This window comes from Giardia intestinalis, chromosome 5 (assembly GCF_000002435.2).
Source record: "Giardia intestinalis strain WB C6 chromosome 5, whole genome shotgun sequence".
NCBI lineage: Eukaryota > Fornicata > Diplomonadida > Hexamitidae > Giardia > Giardia duodenalis.
Window position 1 is genome coordinate 3,507,503 of NC_051860.1, and position 22,816 is coordinate 3,530,318.

The 22,816-nt window shown below is 46.1% G+C and overlaps 10 protein-coding genes across 10 annotated transcripts; 3 read left to right on the forward strand and 7 right to left on the reverse strand.

Annotated features, from left to right (window-relative positions):
• Positions 1 to 39: 39 nt before the first annotated feature.
• Positions 40 to 3,657, reverse strand: GL50803_006933 (uncharacterized protein; the record flags this gene model as incomplete). Its single annotated transcript, XM_038046322.1, has 1 exon — positions 40 to 3,657. One exon carries the CDS (start codon positions 3,655 to 3,657, stop codon positions 40 to 42), a length of 3,618 nt encoding a protein of 1,205 aa, XP_037902359.1.
• Positions 3,658 to 3,737: 80 nt separating this feature from the next.
• On the reverse strand, positions 3,738 to 4,061 carry GL50803_0018713 (putative U6 snRNA-associated Sm-like protein LSm2; the record flags this gene model as incomplete). Its single annotated transcript, XM_001704963.1, has 1 exon — positions 3,738 to 4,061. One exon carries the CDS (start codon positions 4,059 to 4,061, stop codon positions 3,738 to 3,740), a length of 324 nt encoding a protein of 107 aa, XP_001705015.1.
• Positions 4,062 to 4,223: 162 nt separating this feature from the next.
• On the reverse strand, positions 4,224 to 6,038 carry GL50803_0021116 (Kinase, CMGC CMGC-GL1; the record flags this gene model as incomplete). The annotated part of the gene is made up of 1 exon (XM_001704962.1): positions 4,224 to 6,038. The coding sequence occupies one exon, from the start codon at positions 6,036 to 6,038 to the stop codon at positions 4,224 to 4,226; it is 1,815 nt and encodes a 604-aa protein (XP_001705014.1).
• Positions 6,039 to 6,175: 137 nt separating this feature from the next.
• On the reverse strand, positions 6,176 to 6,580 carry GL50803_009355 (Thioredoxin-like protein; the record flags this gene model as incomplete). The annotated part of the gene is made up of 1 exon (XM_001704961.1): positions 6,176 to 6,580. The coding sequence occupies one exon, from the start codon at positions 6,578 to 6,580 to the stop codon at positions 6,176 to 6,178; it is 405 nt and encodes a 134-aa protein (XP_001705013.1).
• A 397-nt stretch (positions 6,581 to 6,977) lies between these two features.
• GL50803_009354 (Kinase, NEK) lies at positions 6,978 to 11,156 on the forward strand (the record flags this gene model as incomplete). Its single annotated transcript, XM_001704960.1, has 1 exon — positions 6,978 to 11,156. One exon carries the CDS (start codon positions 6,978 to 6,980, stop codon positions 11,154 to 11,156), a length of 4,179 nt encoding a protein of 1,392 aa, XP_001705012.1.
• Positions 11,157 to 11,194: 38 nt separating this feature from the next.
• Positions 11,195 to 12,532, reverse strand: GL50803_009353 (putative Inositol monophosphatase; the record flags this gene model as incomplete). The annotated part of the gene is made up of 1 exon (XM_001704959.1): positions 11,195 to 12,532. The coding sequence occupies one exon, from the start codon at positions 12,530 to 12,532 to the stop codon at positions 11,195 to 11,197; it is 1,338 nt and encodes a 445-aa protein (XP_001705011.1).
• A 29-nt stretch (positions 12,533 to 12,561) lies between these two features.
• On the forward strand, positions 12,562 to 17,268 carry GL50803_009352 (putative U5 small nuclear ribonucleoprotein 200 kDa helicase; the record flags this gene model as incomplete). Its single annotated transcript, XM_001704958.2, has 1 exon — positions 12,562 to 17,268. The coding sequence occupies one exon, from the start codon at positions 12,562 to 12,564 to the stop codon at positions 17,266 to 17,268; it is 4,707 nt and encodes a 1,568-aa protein (XP_001705010.2).
• Positions 17,269 to 17,350: 82 nt separating this feature from the next.
• Positions 17,351 to 19,591, forward strand: GL50803_0021118 (Long chain fatty acid CoA ligase 5; the record flags this gene model as incomplete). Its single annotated transcript, XM_001704957.2, has 1 exon — positions 17,351 to 19,591. One exon carries the CDS (start codon positions 17,351 to 17,353, stop codon positions 19,589 to 19,591), a length of 2,241 nt encoding a protein of 746 aa, XP_001705009.2.
• Positions 19,592 to 19,861: 270 nt separating this feature from the next.
• Positions 19,862 to 20,455, reverse strand: GL50803_009349 (Hypothetical protein, similar to AMMECR1; the record flags this gene model as incomplete). Its single annotated transcript, XM_001704956.1, has 1 exon — positions 19,862 to 20,455. One exon carries the CDS (start codon positions 20,453 to 20,455, stop codon positions 19,862 to 19,864), a length of 594 nt encoding a protein of 197 aa, XP_001705008.1.
• Positions 20,456 to 20,472: 17 nt separating this feature from the next.
• On the reverse strand, positions 20,473 to 22,764 carry GL50803_009348 (Glutamine-tRNA synthetase; the record flags this gene model as incomplete). The annotated part of the gene is made up of 1 exon (XM_001704955.1): positions 20,473 to 22,764. The coding sequence occupies one exon, from the start codon at positions 22,762 to 22,764 to the stop codon at positions 20,473 to 20,475; it is 2,292 nt and encodes a 763-aa protein (XP_001705007.1).
• Positions 22,765 to 22,816: the final 52 nt, after the last annotated feature.

Genomic DNA, 22,816 nt, shown 5'->3' on the forward strand with positions numbered 1-22,816 from the left:
ATACCCAGCCCGACATATACTTCTATCTCTTAAAGACACCTACTCTGTACTGAGCGTGTCGCCTAGCATCTCGCCTATTGTGTAGTCTCCAATATTGACCTCCATGCTATCGTTTATTTCAGCGCGCTGGGTCATCAAAGCAGCTATGGTGATGTTAGTGGGTACTTGTGTGTTGAGTTGTATCCGCTTCGAGTGCTTGAGGCTATTAAGGACAGCCTGCCTAATTTGCTTGGTGCTGTTAAAAGGTATACTCTTTAGCTCTGCAGTGAGCTCGGGTACTATATGTTCGTTTCCAGAGTAGAATATGCCTATTGGCAGCTGATCTTCAGCTAATTGGATGGATCTCCCAGCCAGTACGCAAAAGCAAGAAAGGTATGAGTCATACTGACTATACTGTAAGATAAATGCAAAAGAGAAAGTGGCGATCTTGTGTAGCAGCTCATCAGGTGCCTTATTAGTGCAGGCTAAGATAGGGGTGATAGGTGGTGTTGCAGGACCGTCTAGACCCGAGTTGGCCACACCATCAGAACGTACGCTTTCTCCAGACGATGAGCACTGGTTTGGCTGTCCCAATCCAGTTGGTGGCCATGACGATATGTAGTCAAAGATTTTGCATATGAGAATTGCTATTTGTGCTGCGTATTTTGCATCATTGCTAAAGGATACTAGCAAACTAAAGAGAAGACCCAATGAGTAGTCCACAAACTGCTGATTCGTTGATAGCACGGCTTGGATCCGTTCATTGATGTCTCCATCTTGAAGAAAAAGCTTTACACATATGTCCATCACTGCTCTATTGCATAGGTTTAAAATGTTTCTAGCAAGAACTTCTTTCTTTTCTCGAAGGTCCTCCCACAACATGCTTTCCGCGGTGCGAGAAAGAACACACGTCTCGCGAGTCTTAGGAAGGAGAGCACTCAACGCTTTGTGTTCATCCTTGGTAAGCGCAGTGTAAATAGAATGCACGTCATAGTATTGCACGCTTACTATCTTTGAGAGAATGAGGATGACTTGAACATCACAAAGTCGGGGGACAACGAGCAAGATAAGCCGCAGAATGTAGATAGGGATAGTGTCGTAGTCCAGCTGGAGCAGATATTGAAGGAAGTCATTCTGGTTCAGGGAAATGCACTGCAAGCTACTGATTAAGCAGCGCTCGAGCCAGCTGTGGGCGTGCTCAATGTCTGTTGCTGTCGCATCATGATTCTCAAGATCAACCTTTGCCACCCCACCAGAAATGGTCCCCCCTAGGAGAACGCGTTGGTTGGAAAGCTGCTGCTCAAAGTATTTAGGTGTTGCGGATAAAAAGCCTTTGGATGCAATTACCAATAGCATACGTGTGATGTCCTTCAACCTGTCTATAAGATCGCTTTGACTCGAGGTTGTTCCAGATGCGTCATGAACGCGATTAAGCACTTCCTTGGCTTGCTGTATCGCGAACATAATCTTCCTGCGGAGTAATAAGCTTGGTAGCGGCGTGGGTGTCGTTAGAGAAACAGGGTTCGAGACGGAAACATTGTCTAGCCCAAAGTAACTAATAAAGGCTTCAGGAGAGAAGAGAATCGCTGTAATCTCTTGACTGAAGAGGACACTGCGTGATTGCTGAAGTGCGTCAGTGACTATACGCTGGAACCCTTCACTATCGTTATGTGCAAGCATTGTACACGCAACTATCTGATTCAGAAGCACATGCTCATATGCAGTTACCTGATTCTGCTGTTGAAGAAGCGTAACATGGCCTACAAAGGCAGCAAACACGTCAGGTGATGAGATGATGTACTCCTTAAGGAGATATCTATTGCCTGCTAGAATCTTGGCCCGGTCTGCCGCCAGACGTCTGATTGCCAACGTGTCCTGGCTCAGCCTAGAATAAAGCTCTTCTCCAGATATATCTGTTTCCCCGAGAACTTGAGACTTAAAAGCAATCATCTGCACATACAGCTGAAAGATAGGTTGCAGAAGGGGTGCTATGTACTCTGCCAATAGTCCTTTAACTGATGTACCGGATTCATTCTCTGAAGAGTCCTTTACCGATTCTGCCGATGGAGGGTTCTGTCCTTGGGCTTGCTTTCTCTTACCCTTGAAAGGCTTTACTACCACATCTCCAGTGGCGCTAGATATACTGTGCATAAAGTCTCTATAAAAGTTTTCCAATATAGCCATTAGTCTATAATAGATAATAGGGTGGATAGGTCGATAGGAAAGAAGAACGTGAGCAACACCAAGGACGTCACCTGGTTTCAACACATCTTTGTATGTATTAGTGAATAGCAAGTGCCTAAGCACAGAGTACACCGATGCATCGACTATCGCTATGACGGAGTCCATCGCATTGTATTGTTCAGTGTGACGTGTAAATTGTTGTGCTTGTTCCATGGTCATATTGTTCTCAAAACTGGCCAAAGATGTCAGAAACTGGCCGAGATGCTGAGTCAGCGTAGTGAGGGTGATGTGGGGGTAGAAAATTGCCAGCTTACCGACTAAGGACATGCAATTTCCCTTGAAGGCAGCAAACCACGTGAGCCAGAACGAGGTGTTAGAATCTATTGAATCCTGTGCCAGGTACTCTTCAGACTCTGTTAGAGTATCTCCTTCGGTCACAGATAGCAGGCTTCGAAGATTATGCCTATTGACGTAGAAGCAGACACGCTCGATTAGGTACATAGTTAGAGATGTAGGTATCTCATATACCCGAAGGGAAAGGTCGTTAAAGATGTTAATCAAAGAGGGTAGTAGTAGATCGAAAATAAAGTGGGAGGGATGCTGGGCAAAGACGCAGAAGATGTTGTTGAGTGCAGAAACTATGAAATCTTTATTGGGACGGAGGGTGTTGCTGTGAGCGGTGTAGATAGTGGTGAAACACATGGTGACGGCCTTCAACTGATTGTAATTAAAGCAGGAATAGAACCTAGGACCATTAGTAATCAAGTAGAGGAGAGGAGGACCTAGATACGGAAGAGCAGACGGGTTATTCTTCGGCAATTTTATGGTTAACAAAGTAACTACCAAATCAGCAACATCGCAGGTAATTTCCTGCTGTAGGAACATGTCCATGAAAGCAGAAGAAAAGTCAGGAGCAGTAAATATGAAACTGAAAAGAGCTGGATCATTGGGTAAGGCCCCCGTGGCAGCCTTAAGAAGTGTGACTAGTTGAAGCTTCTGATTCGTGTTCATTTGGTGAATAGGAAACTTAGAAACGGCGGCAAATATGTTTGCTGATAGCGCAGCAATGGGCTTTATGTTGGTCTTACACTGTAACGTAAGAGAGTTTAAAAGGAGCTCCTCCAGGATTGGCGCATATACGTCGAAGCAGGTGCTCATTCCAGACACCAGCTCTTGAAGATCCATCTGAAGTTGGCCGGACGCCTTAACCAAATTCATAGCCACAATTTGAGCAAGTTTGGAAACAAGGGGAGCTACCAAATGAGTCCGCTCGAGAAGACACAGCTGGGTTATAATGTACTTAATGGCATCGATGGAAAGCTGTGGTTGTAAGGCAAGTACAGAGCATGCTATTAAGCGGGTACCTACACTCTCATTAGGGTCAAATATGTAGGTGCAAAGGTCTTCTGGTTCGGCCCTCACAACTTGTCTTTCTGCCTCTGCTCTCCGCTCAGCATCTTGCTCCAGTTGCAAAACTAGTAAGGCCTGCTTCATCGTTTTAATTTACAATTTTGGTTATTGGGGGCTCCTAGACTTCGATAGTACATACACTGTACAAGAAATTGCTGCGATTGCTAGGTAGCCAGGTTCTCTTGGCTGTGGTGTTCTTTGGCCCAGTTAATGCGCGAGTCATCGGCCAGTGCACGGAGGGACAACGACTCATCACCCTCCACATCATTCAGATAAAGAAATTGAATTGCAGACCCTCGGATGAATACTCTTCGGCCGCCAGAAACGTGTGTAAAGGAGATGTCAGAGCCATAGATGACGGGGTTATCCAGAGACAGGTTGGCAAAGTTGTCAGAAGCTAGAAGTACTCCGTGCATCTGCATCCCAGACTTGAGCTCCACGTATACCTTACGTCCCACGAGCTTAGAGAGGAATGTCAAGTAAAGCATTTATCAAACCGTAGCAGAGCAGTTTTATAGATTTTTAATAGATTTAACTTTGATGCAATCTTTAATGTCCTTGGTAGAAGCTCAAGGAGCGTGTTGTCAATACCACTTTTAAAGACGATACAACGTGTACTGGAGCTAACTGTAGCTCTCATACTGGCGTGCTTACTCCACCGAGCAATAGTCCCAAATGAAGTTCTGAAGTATTGGGACCGACACTTTCTCAATGACAGTGATTATACTTATTGTTAATAAAGTGGACATATCGAATGATACCAGGCAGCGCAGATTCTGAAGAAATTTATATTTCTCCAGTTGAACCGAGCGCTTATTATCCTTTAAATCATGGATGTCAATTCCAGTGCTCCCCAGCAGCGCCTTGAAAATGGGGCTGTTCATCACTATTGTTGGGAGAGTCCTCCCATCTGGATCTATATTTAGCATCTTTTCCAGAAGGGCTGCTAGTGTTCGCATCTCTACAACGACATCCTCGTTGAGCTCCAGCAGAATAAGAAGGTCCTTGTAGTGCCCTAGCTGTAAGGATGATGTCCGAAGGGTTTCCAATCCAGTGGTACTAGAAAACCGAATCAAAAGGCTGAAAAACAGAAGCTCACGGATACTGTAGCTGGATGTGGTGTAGTAAATCTTCCTCCTCCAATACTTCCCGCTCAATAAGAGCATATTTCTCATGACCAATCGCGCTAGCCGTATGCTCTCAGAGATAGAGTTGATCCCCTCTGGCGTTCTCTCCGCAACCAGCGGCCCCAAGGTCTGGCGAACAGCTTTTATTCGCTCACTCTTATGCTTTTCATAAGCAACAGTCAGCGAAAGGCTTCTTGCACGTATGGACGGATCCCGATCCTGCAGGTGCTTATTCGGAGACGACGTAGTATCTTCGTCATCGACACACTTTAGCTTGTCATTTTTACTTCTCAACGCAAACAGTTTCTCTATGAGCTCATCTGAGTTCAGTGCTCTGATGGTCTGCTTATAGACATTGAATAGTTCTGCCCGCATCTGGTGCTTGCTGGTGTCAAGGAATCCAGCGTGATACTTTGTGCAATTAACAAGAGGATTGAGATAGTTAATCAGTGCTAGAACCTCTCCAGTAGCCTTGAGATCATCACGGTGGATTGTCTTGAACAGGGGTACATCGAATATCAAGTCACAGATACTGCATCCCAGGCTCCATGAGTCTCCCACAAATCCAGAGTAGTGCTTGTTCAGCCCGAAGCACTGTTCAGGAGCTCGCCACCAAACCGTTCCACATATGGCGGTGTTGCCGTTCAGCAATTCCAATTGTGGGATAGTTGGCACTTTACAATTGATTGACCCCACGTCTGTCATCTTGTTCCGAAGGTAGCGCTTTGTAGAGTGATTGTAGCAGCCTTTGTGACCAAACCGACCGAAGAAAGGAATTTCACAGCGTGCCATCCCGAAGTCACAAAGGAGGAGCTGCCCGTCACCGGAGACTAGGGCGTTGCTGGGCTTGATGTCGCGATGGGACCAGCCAACAGAATGTAAAATAGCCACGCTACGGACTAGGAGAAAGCACAAATGCAAAAACCGATCCCATGAATAATTGATGAGATTGCCTGAGTGTAAAAATGAATGCAGGTCGCATGGACAGAAAGGAAAGACTAAAATCAAAGAGTAGGGAACATAGTCTATAGGTGGGTGCGGATCTAATAGCTGCACGTCGCTTCCATTTATAATATCGAGAAGTGGAATAATCGGGAAGTCCACGAATATGTCTCCACCTCCCAAATCGGGTCTTTCAGCCATAATCTTCTCCAGGGAAACCAGTGCCATGATATCTCTGGTCTGGGTATGAGGCAAAAGTCCATGACCGTCAGTTACACGGAGAAACTTAAATGCAAGCTTCACAGCCGGATCGCTTTTCAGATGGCCTTCAAGCACGCATCCATAGCTACCTGACCCCTTCACATTTGAACTGATGACATATTTGTCTGTCTGCATTTAATGCAGCCTGGTTTCGCTAGTGCAGCCGAAAGTCAAAACGAGAAACAGTTTGAGGACAAAAAACTGAAGATGTACTGCACCAGGATACAATAACGAAGAGGCGAAAGGTAGTTTACCCTTGGAAAAATGAGGAATTAAGCACTATTGAGCTTTCCGAGCCATTCATCACACTCCGGGGATGACGGAACTCCGTGCCAGATCAGCTTCCCGTCCTTGTCAAAGAGGAACGCACCGGGGGTGCCCATGTTCGGTGCCTCTGCCTCACGGAGCGCCTTAACCTCTCCTTTGGCGTCACAAGCAACATTGTACTTTTTCATGGGTGGAATCTTTTGGGCAAAGGCCTCGACCTTGTCCTGCTCTTCCTCTGTGACTGCAACGAGGTATACATTGGGATACTTTGTCGGCAGTTCTGCCAGGTGCGGAATCATACCACGGCAGGGCGGGCACCAGGTTGTAAACACTTCGATCATGTAGGCCATCCCGGGCTTGTATTCCTGGGCCTTGTTCACGTAAGCGAGCGCGTCAATGTTGGGGAGCATCTAATTAAATTTTAGAGCCGTAGAAGTTGTACTGTAAAGCCACAAACTTAACTGATGGCACCTGAAGCTTGCATTGTCTGGTAAGTAGGCTTCCAGGTCTAGTCTCCCTCATAAATGCACTTAAGACAAGTGGCAAAGCGAGTAATAAACATCATAAGGTATTAGGCCTTTGTGAATGTAGTTACTGTAAATTCAAAAAATTAAAGCCATATACTTAGCAATATTGAATTAAAATTTAAAAAGCCAATTGATCCGATCTAAGAACTTGTTAACTAGCAGCCTCCAACAATGATTGGCGCCCTATGCAATTAAATTTGACATTTTTTTTAGTTCTTTTGGCTGCCGCATACACTTGAAATAGATTTTAGAACGACAGGCTTTTCCATTAAGGCTAAAGATGGAATGTGCTGGATTGATCCAGTCAATCTCAGACTTCTATGACGTAGAGAGCGTGGCGAAAACTCAGTTTGGTGCAAGCTTCTATCTTGTTAGAGACAGATCTACTGGCACTTGTTTAAAATTGATCTCTATTGAATTTACGGATAGCTGGATCCGGAGACAGGCTAGTAAGGAGGCCTCTCTCGATTATTGCTCATCCCTCACTAATCCTGGCCTAGCAAAATATCAAGGGTGGGTCAAAGAACAATCGTCACAGGTCTTGTATGTAAAGGTCGTGTATCCTAGCAGTCCAACAATATTAACACTTTTAGCTCGCAATCATGCCTTTTTAGAAGATGCTATTTGGGATATTGCCACAAATCTGGTGGAGCTTCTCGTCTATTTACACAAGCATCACTTGCTAGCTTGGTCTGGCTTGTCGCCCTCTTTTGTGCATTTGACCACTCAAAACGAACCTATCTTAGATAACTATTTCGCTTCTTTTCGTTTTAGAACGCTTCTATCAAAGGTTGTCGATCCATTTTTGGCTCCAGAAATTTCAAGCATGTACTTATCAACCTCTGAGAAGATATCGGACGCTACCTATCTGGACAAGGAGTGTGCCATATCGGCTGAAGCTGATGCGCAGTTTGGCACCAATGGAACATCAAATCGAAGCACATGTACGAAGAACCCCCTTGCTTTAAATATTAACTCTATTGATACTAGCTCCTTCGCCAATTGTGATAATCTCTCAACCCCTCGCAATGATAGAAATGATTTTACAATAGAGCAGGGCCTGGGAGTTTTTAAGTCATCTGTCACACCTTGCTTAATTCACCGACTATCACCCTCACATGCATCCTCGGCCCGTCAAGGTGATGCTCCTCCGCCATCTTCATATTCTAAGGAGGGATCTGAAGAAATACAAAGGGTGCAGCATATGATAGAACTAGCAGGTCTCTCGCCGTCCAAGCAGTTTAAGGCTGATGTTTGGGCCATGGGAGCTCTCCTGTTGTGTCTCTGCCTTGGTCGGCCACTGAATCATAGGGACGATTGTGTGCACCTGGCAACTGATCTTCGCAAAAACTCCAAGCTAGGGTCATGCTTATACTCTTACTCGTTGTGCTCATTCATCTGTAGCTGCTTACAGCCAGACCCTGTGAAGCGACCAGCTCTATCTATACTCAAGGAGCGAATACAAATCCATATGGCGCCCCGTCTATCTTTACCCGAATCCTTACGGGGAAGCTTCTGCTGTCACATGAGCGAATCAACGAGCTGCACAAACCAGCTTATTCTAACCACTCCCCGAGGGTGCATCCCCAGTAGTAACAAGTTTCAACAAAGGCAGCAGCTGAACTCTGAGCAGACTGATAACCCGCTGATAAAGGCAGCAGAAATTGGAAACTACGATGCAGTGAAGCAGAATATAGGATATCTTGGTAAAACAGGGTCAGGAGGCCGGACAGCTCTGATGTTTGCTGCGGGGAATGGCCACACAAAGTGCATCAAGTCACTGATTAAAGAATCTCGTATGAAAGATCAGCAAGGGCTCACGGCCCTTATGTATGCTGTCAAGAATAGGTACAAAGACGCTATTCTCTCACTGGCCAAGGACGAGGCTGGGATGCAAGACGATCAGGGGTTTACTGCGCTGATGTACGCTGCTATAGACAATAACAGTGAGATTGTATCCATTCTCATGAAGAAAGCAGCAGGTAAAGAGCTCAAGAAGCAAAATCTCAAGGGGGAAACGGCATTGATGATGGCGACCCAGTATTGGAACAATGAAGTAGCAGATTACCTTGTCAAGGAAGCAAAACTTATTAATGTGGACGGTAGCACAGCGTTGATGTATGCAGCTAGAAATGGAAATGTGAACTATGTCAAGCTTCTAGCACCAAAGGAGGCAGGCATGAAAGCATTGAACGGGGACCGCGCGCTAGAGCTGGCGCTCATTAACTCCCATGCAGACTGTGCAGACATTCTTTCTCGCTATGAACTAAAGCTGCATGCAGGAGAAACTCCGTTGCTTTATGCATTGAAGTCTGGTGACAAGCGCTTAGCGACAATCAGCACTCCGGTGTATTCACAAAGCCACGAGCTTTCTAACACCAGTCATCTTTCCTATGCCATAAAGAGCAACAATGCTCAAGCTGTCAAGGAGCTACTTTCGTTTGAACTGCCGTTCGTGCACCAGCCAGATGGAAGCTGCTTGGACTTAGCCATCAGAAGCGGCAGCTTTCAAATACTAAGCATTATCTATTCGTATGCTCTGGAACACTCTCTGGGGATTTGTGTTTCCCGGCGACTCGGGACTTCTATCACAAAATTGATGAAGTGTGCGATAAGTAATGACGTAGCGGAGATATCGAACTATCTTTTTCAGTTGGGGCTAACTGACGTACACGGAAACACAGCGTTAATGTATGCTGTTCGGCACAGAAACCGTGATGCCACAGCTGCATTGGTATGCGAGGCAACCATCCAAAATCTAACTGGATGGTCGCCGCTGATGGTCGCTGCTGCGAATGGTGATGCGGACTTGGTTCATGAGCTTGTTGAGCACTCTTATGGGCTTTTAACAAGAAGAAAAGAGACAGCCCTGATGGTAGCCGTCAAAGGAGGGTCTCTTCCTTGTGTGAGGCTACTAGCAAAAGCAGAGGCAAAAAAGCAAGACATTAATGGGACAACTGCTCTCATGTTGGCAGTTATTCTTAGAAATCATCCGATTGCAGAAGTGTTGATGCCCTTTGAGGCAGGGATGCAAGACGTCAATGGGATGACTACCCTGATGATAGCAGCACAATTGGGAGATGTGGACATGGTGCGCCTCCTTGCTAATCACGAAGCCACGCTGCAGACTAACTCTAGCTGTATTGATGGCGCTGGCTGGACTGCCATGATGTATGCGGCACGTGAAGGCCACTGTGAGGTTGTTGCTATCCTCGCAGCTCATGAGGGTAGCATGCAACTGGTGACAGGACGGACTGCCCTTATGATTTCAGCGTATGCACACAATGATTCCTGTGTGGAGCTACTCTGTACCATAGAAAGGGAGGCGCAGGATGAAAATGGCTTTACAGCTCTTATGTATGCAATTAACTCAAAGTATGACAGCTCCGATTTTATGACTAGGATGCAAGTTCAGCGATGTATTCAGCTGCTGCTACACGAGGCCTATCTTTCTGATTATGGTGACACGACTCCCTTATCCTTGGCTGCAAGTGTTGGTAATTTGGATGTGATAAAGCTTGCCACCTCGAATCTCATCTTGCGTAAGCAACTTGTCAAAGTTGACTCTCAAGGCATGACAGCGCTTATGCACGCAGCCCTTCAAGGGCATGCTGATTGCGTGAAGGAGTTACTGAAATACGACAAAGCTACACTAGATAATATAGTCATCCATCTATCTCGGGAACGAGATGCTAATGGCATGACTGCTCTCATGTATGCCTCCTGTAACAATAGAGCCTCATGCGTTGACATCCTCCTTCCGTTAGAGTGCAACATGACATCCAATGATGGAAGCACTGCGTTGATGCTCGCTGCACAGGAGGGGTACATCAACATAGTTAAGAAGATAGTCACTGGAAGCAGCGAGCTCGGTATGGCTAATCATAATAGATTGACTGCACTTGCAGCAGCAGCATCAGGAGGGTATACTGAGTGCGTGAGATTTTTGCACAGCTCTTGCCTTGACCGAGGACTTTCTCTGACGACACAGGGCTTTACCAATTTGATGCTGGCCGCTTCTCTTAACGATCTAGATGCAGTCCGAATGGGAATCGATGAAGGAGATGCACGGAAGACCAGTCCCATTGGATTTACAGCCCTTATGTATGCAGCTATCAATAATTCTATTGAATCTGTGCTACTTCTTGCGTCCTATGAAAATAAGATGACAACGGAGTCTGGCATAACTGCACTCATGCTAGCTTCTAAAATGGGTCACGTAAAGTGTGTCAAAGCCCTGATCCACGAAGAGGTAGGAATGCAAACCGTTCAAGGCTGGTCTGCACTGATGTTTGCAGCTTTCTCAAACAAGCCAGACTGTGTAGAGCTTCTACTTAAGACTGAGTTTACATTGAAGAATGAGGATGGTAACACGGCTCTTGACTTAAGTAGAATTTATAAGGCTAAAGCAGCTAATGAAATCCTTCATTCTTATCACGCATCACTCCGTCTTTTGTAGACTTGTGTGTAGAGTAGTCTGCCATACGCCCTACATATCTATGTGCTCTTGTCTGTCTGCAGTGACTCTAGTGAGTTTGCAATATCTAAGGATACAGCAGCTAGCTGGTCAGAGTGGGTCGAATCGTAGTCAGCTGTGATGAAGAACGGGATATTACCCTTTCTATCTGGCTTGAAAAGATATCCTTTTTTCAGGACATACGCACTTCCAGAGCTCTTAGAAAGAGTTAGCGGTCTGGACTCCTTGGTGTATACGTCGATGTTCAAAGAATGAGCAATCCCCATAAATGCGCAGATGTCCCATGGCTTCAGAAATCCATCTATATAAATGACACCAAAGCATCCCCCAAGACCGAGGAGGAACTCCCTAAACTTACACAATGCACCATAGAAGGTTTGAAGACCATCCTTGGATCTAATCTTGATATGTGTCTCATCAGTTTGTTTGTCAATCCACTCCAGCAGCGGGTTGAGTCGGTCAGGTGACATATTCTGTATTTGAAAATAGTGCTCGGAGAAGGGCTTAGACTCAGAGAGCTGGCTCAGCCTGCTGGTCCAGAGAGTCTGTCGGTACTCAGTCAAGTTGCAATTGCAGTAATCACCATACTGGGCCCCGAAGAAAAGGTCTATCGGGACGTGTTGTTTCTTAAGTTCGGTAATCTGTGCGTGGAAAGGATGAAGCAATGCCCCATTGTCCATGTATATGTGTAAATCCTTCGGAAAGTTGTACTTGTGAAGGAGCTTCTTAGAGAAAAACGGATAAAACATAACTCCGGCTATTGCCTGGCCTTTATAAGTTAGCCCAATGCTCACTCCAACGCCAAATAAGCAGCCATGAACAAAGTTGAATGTGCCATCAAGAGGATCGACAAAGACAATACAATCTTCTACCGGTAGGTCAATAGAGCAGGGGACATGAGGAACCTTGTGGCAAGACATAGTTTGCTCTACAGGGCTGTCTTCATCATACCCCTGTAGGGCTTCTCTGGCTAAACACATAGACTTGCTGCACAGACTCCTTGGACTATGCTTTAATTTTGTATGAGGGAGGCCGCAATCACTGGCCAGCGTGCTTATAGAAGAGATTCTTTCCTCTATGTTTGAGCTGCAGAGAACAGAAGATGATTCTGGAGAGCAGCCCTCACAATTAACCTCTTCACCGACTATCTTCAACTGAGGAAACTGCCCTGTAAGCACTGAAAAAATCACGCGTTGCGCAGAACGATCAGCAATAGTCACAAAATCCCCGTCATTAGATTTAGTCTTAATATCTTTCTCAATGCTGGAGGAATCGGCCCCCACCTTCACTATCACATCTCCTGCGCTGAATGCAGCTTCTACAGCTGTCTCTAGCCACTCTTGCAAATTCACTGTCATTTTTTAAAGGGAAAATCTCACCATCTTTGATGACAAGTTTTATAACGCAATCACCCGGTATACATAAAGCATCCAAGGTGCTTTTTCTATTGGAGCGCATTCTCGGCCCGCAGGATGACGAGGAGCTGTACTTAGCCATCACTGATGTTTTGGCTGCACTTAATAAGGAGAGCAAAGACATCGGGGTGTCCTATTTGGTCAACGTATTTGGTGATGTTGATCCAGATGCCGCTGCTCTTATTGGTGACCTTTTAGATGCAGCTTTTGAATGCCAGATTGAGCTTGCTGAATTACTGGATCAAGGTATGATAAATCGTGAAAAAAACCAGAAGAAACAGTGCCCTCCGGATGCTCATCTGTCCAGCATCCTATGCAATGAGGTTCGTCAGTATTTTTCTGATTTTCTAACCTCAGACACGCTTCCTCATGGACAACTCTCCTTACCGGGGCCAATTTCTAATAAGCTTACTGGGAGTGATGAGTGTGCGCTAGTAGCGCTACCACCACCTGAGCCGACTGTCACGGCGTATGGGAATCGCACTGAGTACTCCCTGCTTTGGGAGACTAAGCATGCAAATGAGACTGTTTCTATTACTTCTGTGCTTGTTCGTTTACAGATGGATCTAGCATTTGGACGTGTCTATGGCTCTATTACCACCTTCAACAGCGTCCAGATGCGAGTAGTCGATCCCATTTTCAACGGGGGCAACACCCTCGTGGCAGCACCTACCGGAGCCGGAAAGACAAACATTGCCCTTTGGGCTATGATATGTTTGCTCCATACTTCTCGTTACAAGTGCCGGCCGGCCCAATTGGTTGTTTACGTGGCCCCTCTCAAGGCGCTTGTGCATGAGATTCTCTCACAATTGGAATCATCCTTCCAGCGACTTCCTAAGGAATACACTGCTACAATTTGTGAGTATACTGGAGAAGAGTCCATTTCTCTGAATACTATATCTTCTTTGCTTCATTGCCCACAGACAACCACAGCATTGGTAATTCTAGTTGCCACTCCAGAGAAGTTGGATGTGTTTACTTCCAAACTAACTGGAGAGGATTTCCAGCTGATTCGGAATCGCCTGGCTCTTATTGTTTTTGATGAATTGCATCTAATAGGTGATCACACCCGTGGGAGTGTGATTGAGGAATTGGTGCTTCGCTTTCATAGACATTACCAGGAGGCTATGCTGCTAGCTCTGTCAGCAACGATTCCAAATGTCCAACAGATAGCAGATTTTCTTCGATGCGCATCAAGTAACACTCTTGCATTTGACTCGTCGTACAGAGCTGTTTCTCTGCAAGTAACAGTTTGTGAGTTGCATTATAAGCATTCTGAAGAGTCGTATTTACGTACAACGAGAGAGGGATTTTTGCATAGCATCATTCCAAAGCAGCTATCCAAGGGAAGCATACTTTTATTTACACATACAAGACGTGATGCGGAACGATTAGCAATACAGCTACAGGCTAAGTTAGACACTACCAATTACTCTAACGCCTACGCGGAAAAATCTAGAAACAAGAGGCTCTATAGTCTTTTATCAACAAACTCGGCAGTATTGTTTCACCACGCCGGGCTTACTCGCACAGATAGGTACCTAGTTGAGGAGCTCTTCGCTGAGAAAAAGATCTCTATCCTGGTGTCAACTGCGACTCTTGCCTGGGGGGTCAATATGCCAGCTCACACGGTTATTATTCTTGGTACAAAGGTATATGCTGACTCTTGCTGGGAAGACCTCTCTTTTGCAGATATTTTGCAAATGGCTGGAAGAGCTGGACGACCCTCCTTCGACACCAATGGTGAGTGCTTCATTATCCCATCAGCAAATGATGCCTATCGCTGTCTGACTATCTTTAGTAATAGATTTAATATAGAATCATCTTTTTTAACGTCTCATACAGCACTTGAGAAGCTCTCAAAGCTAATTATAACAGAAGCATTTCTTTCTGCTCATGTGTTTGTAGATGAACTAGTTCAGATTGTTCAGTCTTCACTGTTTGCAGTGCAACTGTTTGAAAGGCTTCCTAATTCACTGAATGGATCACAAATCATTACTGATATTGTGAGTACACTACTAGATTGCTGTTGCGATGTAAGTTTGTTAGAAAAAAAGCTTGACGACTCATGTCCTCATCTACTTCAATATCATCCTACACCCTTGGCACAGCTGTGCGTCAAATATTATGTTTCGCCCTTTACTATCGTTCGATCCAATGCTGTTTTATCGCAGTCCCCAATCGACTCTATACAGCAGGCTTTATTGTTGATCGCAATGTCTCACGAATATGCTTCTATATTCGTAAGAGCAGATGAGGGATTTGAACTGACATCGTTAGAAGAGTATACTCCTATTAGATATCCGCCCTTTGTCACAAACCAGGGGCTCGGTAAGATCTGTCTTCTTTTGCAAGTCTACATTTCTACTGGGCCTTGTTATGGCACAACATCAGTTGCATTTAGTAGTCTTTCACTTATGTCCGACTATGCTAGCATTATCGCGTCTGCCCCAAGAATCACAGGATGCCTTAGAGAACTTGCGTGCCTTCTCATCCAAAGCAAATCTCACCAGGCTCTAACCAGGCTGTATTGTATGCTTCAGTCTCGATGCTGGCCTGCGTTTCTATTTGTGCGAGAAGTTCTGAGCAATCCTTTATTCAAATTCGATTTTCTCTCACCAGAGTACATACTGTGGATAGAACAATTAGAGTTAAAACAATTCAGTCCAAATGTTCTTCGCAGATTGACAGTAGACCAGCTTTCTCAGATAATTGTTTCTCCAGATGATAGAACCCCACTCGATAAACGGCAGCTATCTCATCTACGCACAGCTATTGTAGGATACCCGATCCTCAGAGGTAAGATTGTAACCCTATGTCAGTTAGACCCTAAGCACTACGAGGTCCGGTTTCACTGTTGTCTTATCGGAAGCCAGACTATTCTTCGTTGCTCAGAGCAAACGTTTTCGTTACATTGTGCAATAGAGGCCGAAGAGAAGACGCTCAAGGCAATCTCTCTATCCATACAGCTCAATGAGGAACTAGATGTAACATTACGCTTCAGCGCTACTGCCGAACTATGGGTGTGCAATATGCACCTTTATCTTGAAGAGCTTTTATTTGCCACGTCCTCTATACGTATTGATTTGGTAAGCGCAGACCCTAATAAGAGTTTAGTAGCAGGTGTGTCCATTAAGGAATGCAGTGGTAATGAGATATCAGCTATAACTGCTCATGTTGAGACCACAATTGCAAACCTGGGACGCGCTTCAGGCCTGAGCTCAGGATCCGATTCTGTTTTCATTGCAGGGAACTGTCTCTATCTACAGCAGGCGGAGATGCTCAGCAGCATTCTGTCTTTCATACGGGACGTCTCAGCAAGTTATAAAGTAGATGCTTTAATTGTAGGCAGTGTCGGTGGGATCAGCGGACAACTTGCAAGGGAAAATAATATACCGTATATGAATACGTGTACAGTTTACAAAGAAATTGACAAACTGTTTACAAGGCCTACAGCAATCATAATTCCGTCCATCGCAGAGCTAGCAGAGCCTATAGGCTATGTATTGGAGCTGCTTCTGATGAAGCTTATAAGAAAGGATACCAATCTACCTATCTTAGTCATTTCCTTTTCCATCGCTCTGGCTGATCATTCAATCGTCGCTTTGTCTCTCTTTCTTAATTCTAAGTCGTTTGTTATCAACGGGCCAGATAATTTGTTCACACAAACCGTTCCGTCACATGCTTACACTGTTTCGCCTAGCACTCTGTGCGATGATCCTAGCAGCGTACACAATGTATACGAAGCACTGCACATAGTCGATGATGATCCCGAAGTAAGCATGTTGACGCCCTTCTTTTTGTGCCAGTTTCTGATGATGTGCGCCACAACAGGAACAATATACATAACCAGGAACGAATGTATCACATCTGCCACCAAAGGAACCAACATTCAATATCTGAAATCCCAGTTACACACGGCTGATGGCCTCTTCATGCTGATTTCTGAACACTCTCAGGACTTCTATGACAAAGGATTTGATTACATAGCCGAAAGTATCATAACGACCGACATTTCGCAGTCGTATCTTTACTTTTCCTTTTCAATTCTTCCTGGACAATATCTCAATTACAAAACTATGGTGAACTATCATCCTAAACCAGAAAAAGAAGATCTTCTTCGCGAGGAAGACGCCATGCTGGACAGGCTTTCCGATTGGATAAGTGAAGAGCTTATTGCACTAGAAAAGAATGCTACTGCCCTGTTTCGTGCCTGGAAAGATGATAGTCATGGTATGGATTGTAGCTTCAATACCCTCAACAGCTTCAGCTGTCTATCTATGGTAACAACCCGGCTTTGCATTGTGCTTGACGCAGATAGAGAGCAACTAGCTAAATCATCGTGGTTTTTGGCACTCTCGCAATCTATCCACAACTTAAGTTTGCTGTTGCTGTGTGCCTCAGGGGTCTACGGTAATGAATTGACTAATTATATTCAATATGAAAAGGCACTATCCTCACAAAAAGATCTCGACATTGAAAAAGCTATTCTAAAGATTTTAGCAAGCATGGTGGATGCTTGTGCAGAGTCGAGGGTATATGCCCTACTAGTTGCGCTTACTTCGCTCGCCCTTCGGGTTCATAAAAGCGGAGATCAAGCGGTCCTCGAGGACACCATTCTATCAGGACAGTTGGAGAGGCTTCTTCGCAACACACTGCTTATAGATCTACATACGTGAATAAAATACGACATGCAAATATTAAATGAGATTTCAAAAGATTAACTCTGCATTCTTTGAACTAAAAAAGGCCCCCTTTGAAATGGACCGTGTACAGATAGCAGACGGATGCGCTTTTATTCATCCGTCGCCTCTAGATACTATTAGTCATGTAGCTCTCGACGAGGAGAGGGAACTGAATCCATCCATCCCGGTCTTGAAGTTGGTCCGGAAAGCTTTCAAAAGGTTTTCTGATAAACCTTACCTCGGGTATCGTGCTGGCCTGGCCACGTGCGTTAAGGAGGTAACCGACAAGTATACCTACATGACCTATGGCGAGGCAGACTCCTACGTGACCGAGCTCGCCAAGGTCCTGGCAAAGCTTGGTATTGGGAAAGGCGACCGCGTTGGCATCTTTGCACGCAACTCCCCCCTCTGGCTGCTTTTCGACTTCGCGTGCACGGCCGTGGGCGCAGTGGTCGTCCCTATCTACGACACCCTTGGGGCCGCCAAGACATCGTACTGCATCAACCACGCAGAGGTTCGCCTTCTGGTCACTCAGACAGAGCTACTCCCACTGGTTCTCGGAATATGGCCATCGTGCCCGGAGCTGCAGCGCGTCCTAATTATCGATACAAGCATATCAGAACTAGATGACCAAACTATGAACAATTGCTTGCATAAGGCTGTGCCCTCATATATAGAGGCACAGCAGTCTGACGGGGCTTCCCTCGGAATTGACCTATCCAAGCTTTACGTGGCTGGGAAAGCAGATGACTCTGTTTACAAATTCAATGTGCTCTCTACTGTTACGTCCCAGCTGGGAGCCTTATCTGATGCCACTGATGTTCGTATGGCTAATGCGAACATCAATGACTCAAATACTCACATAGCCGAGGTAATTAACGAAATCTTGGAAAAAACACAGATTAAGGAATCGCCAGGCAAAATATCTTTTTTGAAGAACATGCTGGATGAAGTGAAGGGCCTTGACTACAAAGGGGACTATGAGGCAAGCGTGGATGAGGTGCACACTATCCTATATACCTCTGGATCGTCTGGAAACCCTAAGGGAGTGACACACACCCACAGTACAATACAAGGGTCTTACACCATGGTATATGGATTTCTTCCATATGTATCTAGGGACGGTGGTCAAATGGTAACTATGTCCTATCTTCCTCTCGGCCATATATACGAATCTGCTGGAGAGATACTTTTTACCGTCCGGGGGTACAAGATAGCATACTATAGTGGTAACACAAAGAACCTAACCACGGACATCAAGCTGGCCAAGCCGACGATTCTACTGGCCGTTCCGCGGGTGCTCCAGAAGATCTACAACGCCGTGATGGCGAAGGTTGAGGCGTCGCTTGTCAAGAAGGCTGTCTTCTGTCTAGCATGCAAGGTGAAGGAGTACACGGAGGGGTCCTGGATTAAGACGGGAACACTCCCCTGGCTCGACAACGTCGTCTTCAAGGACATTAAAGCCGCCCTCGGGGGCCACCTCGAGCTCATCGTCAGCGGATCCTCTGCTCTCCCCCAGGAGGTGTGGCGATTCATGCGTCTCTGCACCGGTGCTCGGATCACATGTGGATATGGCTTGACAGAGACGTGTGCTTCTGGTCTTTGTCAACTTCCTCACATGCCTTATGTGGGATCGCCGACAGGAAGCCTTGTGCCATTCATGCAAGCTAAGCTCATTGACAAGAGCGACACCTGCGAGCTCTCGCTGAAGACTCACCGTGTTGGGGAGCTTCTCCTGAAAGGTCCCGGCATTGCGAAGGAGTACTACAAGATGCCGGAGAGCCCTCTACGGGACGCGGACGGCTACTTCCACACGGGAGATCTGATGAGGCTCAACGATGACGGTTCCCTCACATTTGTCCGCCGCATAAACATGGTTGTGAAGTCTCTCATGGGCGAATTCATTGACATATGCGCAGTTGAGGACGCCATGGAGAAGAGCCCACTCTTTGCAAGCGTCTTCGTGCATGCTCAGAGTGACAAGTCGTTCCCGATTTGCGTTGCTGTCTTGGACAAGACTGCGCTTGCTCACCGTCTGAAGTGTAGCACTGATGATGTGGAGAAGGCCGAGTACGCAGCTGCAACCAAGAAGATTCTTGAGGCCGAGGCAGCATCCTTTGTCAAGCGCGTTGGGCTAAAAGGATATTGTGTCCCCAAGTGTTTCAGGTGGCTCTTTGATATCGATTGGAGCACGGACCAAGATCTCATGACTCCGTCCCTGAAGAAGCAGCATCGCTTCTTTGCGAAGCGCTACGCTGCGGAGATTGCAAGCATGTGGGAGGAGCTAGAAGGCTCTGAGCGTGCTCTGGCAAAGTAGCGTTGGAAACTGATATGATTTCTTGTTGTGAATTGGATTTGTCGATAGGCACAACCATAACTCCATGCTTATCATACTCTATTAGATCGACAAGCGTTGACAGTGCGTCTTCAAAGTACTGAAGTGTAAGATCCCTGTAGCCGTGAGACGAAGCTTCACAGATTGTTTGAATTCTTGCTGCATTGAGAGAAAGTAATGTGTTGCGCCGGACCACGTTCATTATGTTTTTATGACATACTGAAAACTACCATTCACTGGTTTAAAGGAAAGCTATGCTTGGGAAGATAGTCTTTGTTTATACTCAGTAAAGGTCATATGCTCAACGCTGGATTCGAAGCGCGTGCATGTTATCCTCTTTAGTACATCAGCCGTTACGTCTCTGACATAAGACCCTCCCTTATGGAGAAGATGCAGCAAGGTTGTAGACTGATCCCATCCTTGCTCCTCAGCAACGCACGGAAGGAAGACAGAGGAGCGTCCCTCGTAGATAATTGTTATCCCGTGCTTCCCCACCACCCAATCCAGAGGGTCGCAAGGGGTAAAGCGGACTAAAAGGGAGACATCCACAAGTAGATCACCTTTGTCAAATTCCCCTGCTGTCACAGGAGAAAATCGTGTATCCTCCAAAGCAGCCACGCATGCATACTTAGGAATTCCTTGCTGAATCTTCAACGGGGTAAGACAGCCGATGCACCCCCTGAGATCTGGGTCTCCTGTGCGCAAAGCCGTGTGCCATGTTACAAAGAGCGGACACTCAACGTCCGGTATCAGATGATTCACAGCTCTGGGGGCGCGGCCATGGACCTTGTCATCAAGGCTTTGGAAGGCTGCAAAACACATGTCCTTGGTCGCTGCTAGAGACATATTTACTAGTTTTTACCTTAGTTTGTTGGAGGGACAAAGGTTCCACGAAGCTCCACAATGCGGTTGAAAACCAAGTGCTTTGCTGTACTGCTGGTATCTACAATAAAATACCCGCTGCGTTCAAATTGGTAACGCTTAGGAGAGGTGTTATTTTTGGCCTGCTCAGCGACATATCTGGGCACACGTGCCCTTGGACACACGACCATACTATTCGGATTAACGTCGTCTATCCAATCTCCTTCAACCTCATATGGATTTGCGGACTTAAATAACTTGTCAAAAAGGCGTACTTCTGCCACTCTGCTTCCCGTCTCCGAAACCCAGTGAATGTGCGTCAACTGTTTCTTCTCTGCCTTGAGCCTCTTGGAAGCTTCTTCCTTCTTTTCTGGACACCAAGAGTGCGTGCAATACAGGACCAACTCAGTATCCCCGCCTTTGAGAGTTCGTCTCTCAAAGTGATCAACAAGAAGCAGTGGTCCATAGCGAAGACCTACTGGTTGCCCTGGTGCTAGTCGGAAGAAGTCAGGAGTATTGTTCTCGCAAAAGTCCTCTGCATCTATGTAGAGGATGCGCTCCAATTTAATTTCCTCAGTACCCATTTCACTATTCTTCGGGTGCAAGCTGTAGGAAATGGGTACGGTATCCAGAGGGTCAGATCCAAAGTCAAGAAGCTCCACGCGAATAGGCGAAGTAACTGCCATAGTTCGCTCAGCAATGGGATCCAGCTCCAAACGAAGAACATGTTCTAGAAGGTGGTAGTCTATTGTCTGTGCGTTACGAGAAATGCCTACCACCTGACAGAAGGTATTGATGGAGCTCGGTGTATATCCACGACGCCTAAGGCCATCCAAAGTGAGTAACCTGGGGTCATCCCACCCCATAACAATCTTCTTGTCAACGAGGGTGAGCAAGCGCCTCTTGCTCATGACATTATAGGTTATGTTGAGCCGTGAGAATTCCCATTGCATAGGCCTATAACCTACATCAAATCCATCAGACGTGCGGAAATCATGGACATTGTGCGTGACCCAGTCGTACGATTCTCGACGAATGCCGAACTCCAGAGTGCATAGTGAATGTGTAATGTGCTCAAATGCGTCGATAAGACAATGAGAGAAATCATAGGATGGATAGATACACCAGGCGCTACCGGTCAATGGATGTCTGCAGTATTTGATACGATAGGCGATGGGATCGCGCATATTTGGATTATCTGACTGCATATCTATCTTAAGGCGTAGCGTGTACTGTGATTCCTTATACAGCCCGCACTTCATTCCTTCAAAGATTCGAAGATTCTCCTGGATTGATCGTTTTCTCCCAGGTGGGTCTAGACGCTCTTCTCGATACTTAGCAACCTCTTCCACAGTTTGATCGCAGACGTAGGCTTTGCCTTGGCGTACAAGCTCCACAGCAACATCATAAAGGCGCTGGAAATAGTCGGAGGTATGTGTGAATTTGAAGGGCTTGTGACCCAGCCACTCGATACTAGCTAAGATAGAGTCAATATACTCCTTGGACTCCGCCTCTGGATTGGTATCATCCATACGAAGATAGGTCTTTCCGTTATTAAGAAGAGCATAGTTGAAGGAAATGAACATGGCCTTTGCGTGGCCCAGATGCAAGTATCCATTCGGCTCAGGGGGAAAGCGCGTGAGAACACTGACGCCAAGGTTCTTGAGAAAGTCTTTATGCTGCCACTTATACTTGAGAAGCTGCTCGTAGCGATTCTGCTTTGGAATAGCTGACAGGACCTGTGCAATGGGAGGGACGTGGATGGATCCAGTCGGAGGGGAATCTTTAGACTGGGCGGCTTCTGATGTTTTCGTAGTGATAGCATCTTCCTCACAACTATGTGCAGTTATCCTCATTTCCTCAAGCTCAGCGAATTTCTCGGTGGCGAGGTTGAGAAGAAAGTCGTGCTCGGCCCATGGAAGGTCTCTTCCCATTAATGAAACAAGCTGGTAAGGATTCTTTATGCTGTCCGGCTTTGCCAATGCCTTGTCCAAGGCGCTGGATATCTCCTTCTCTGTGTAGGTGACCCCAATCCCGCAGGCCTTGTCGAACTCTACTTCATTGATGGTTGGAGATTGATTGCTGGCCAGGTATGCGATAGCAGCGTTGAGCTGCTTGGTAGAGAAGCCGCTCATTACCTTGGAAAGTAGAAAAGAACGGTGTGCCAAACGATCTTGGGGAACCTTTTTAACTAGTATATTGAGGCATTCAATGGTTGATGAAGAGTACTCGGCGTTGGGGTCGATCCCCAGAGACTCGCACGTCTTGCTGAAGGCAGACTTCTTCTCATGCATAATAAAATTTAAAATCAATTATGGTGTCTCCATGCAGCACGTTGACGGATGC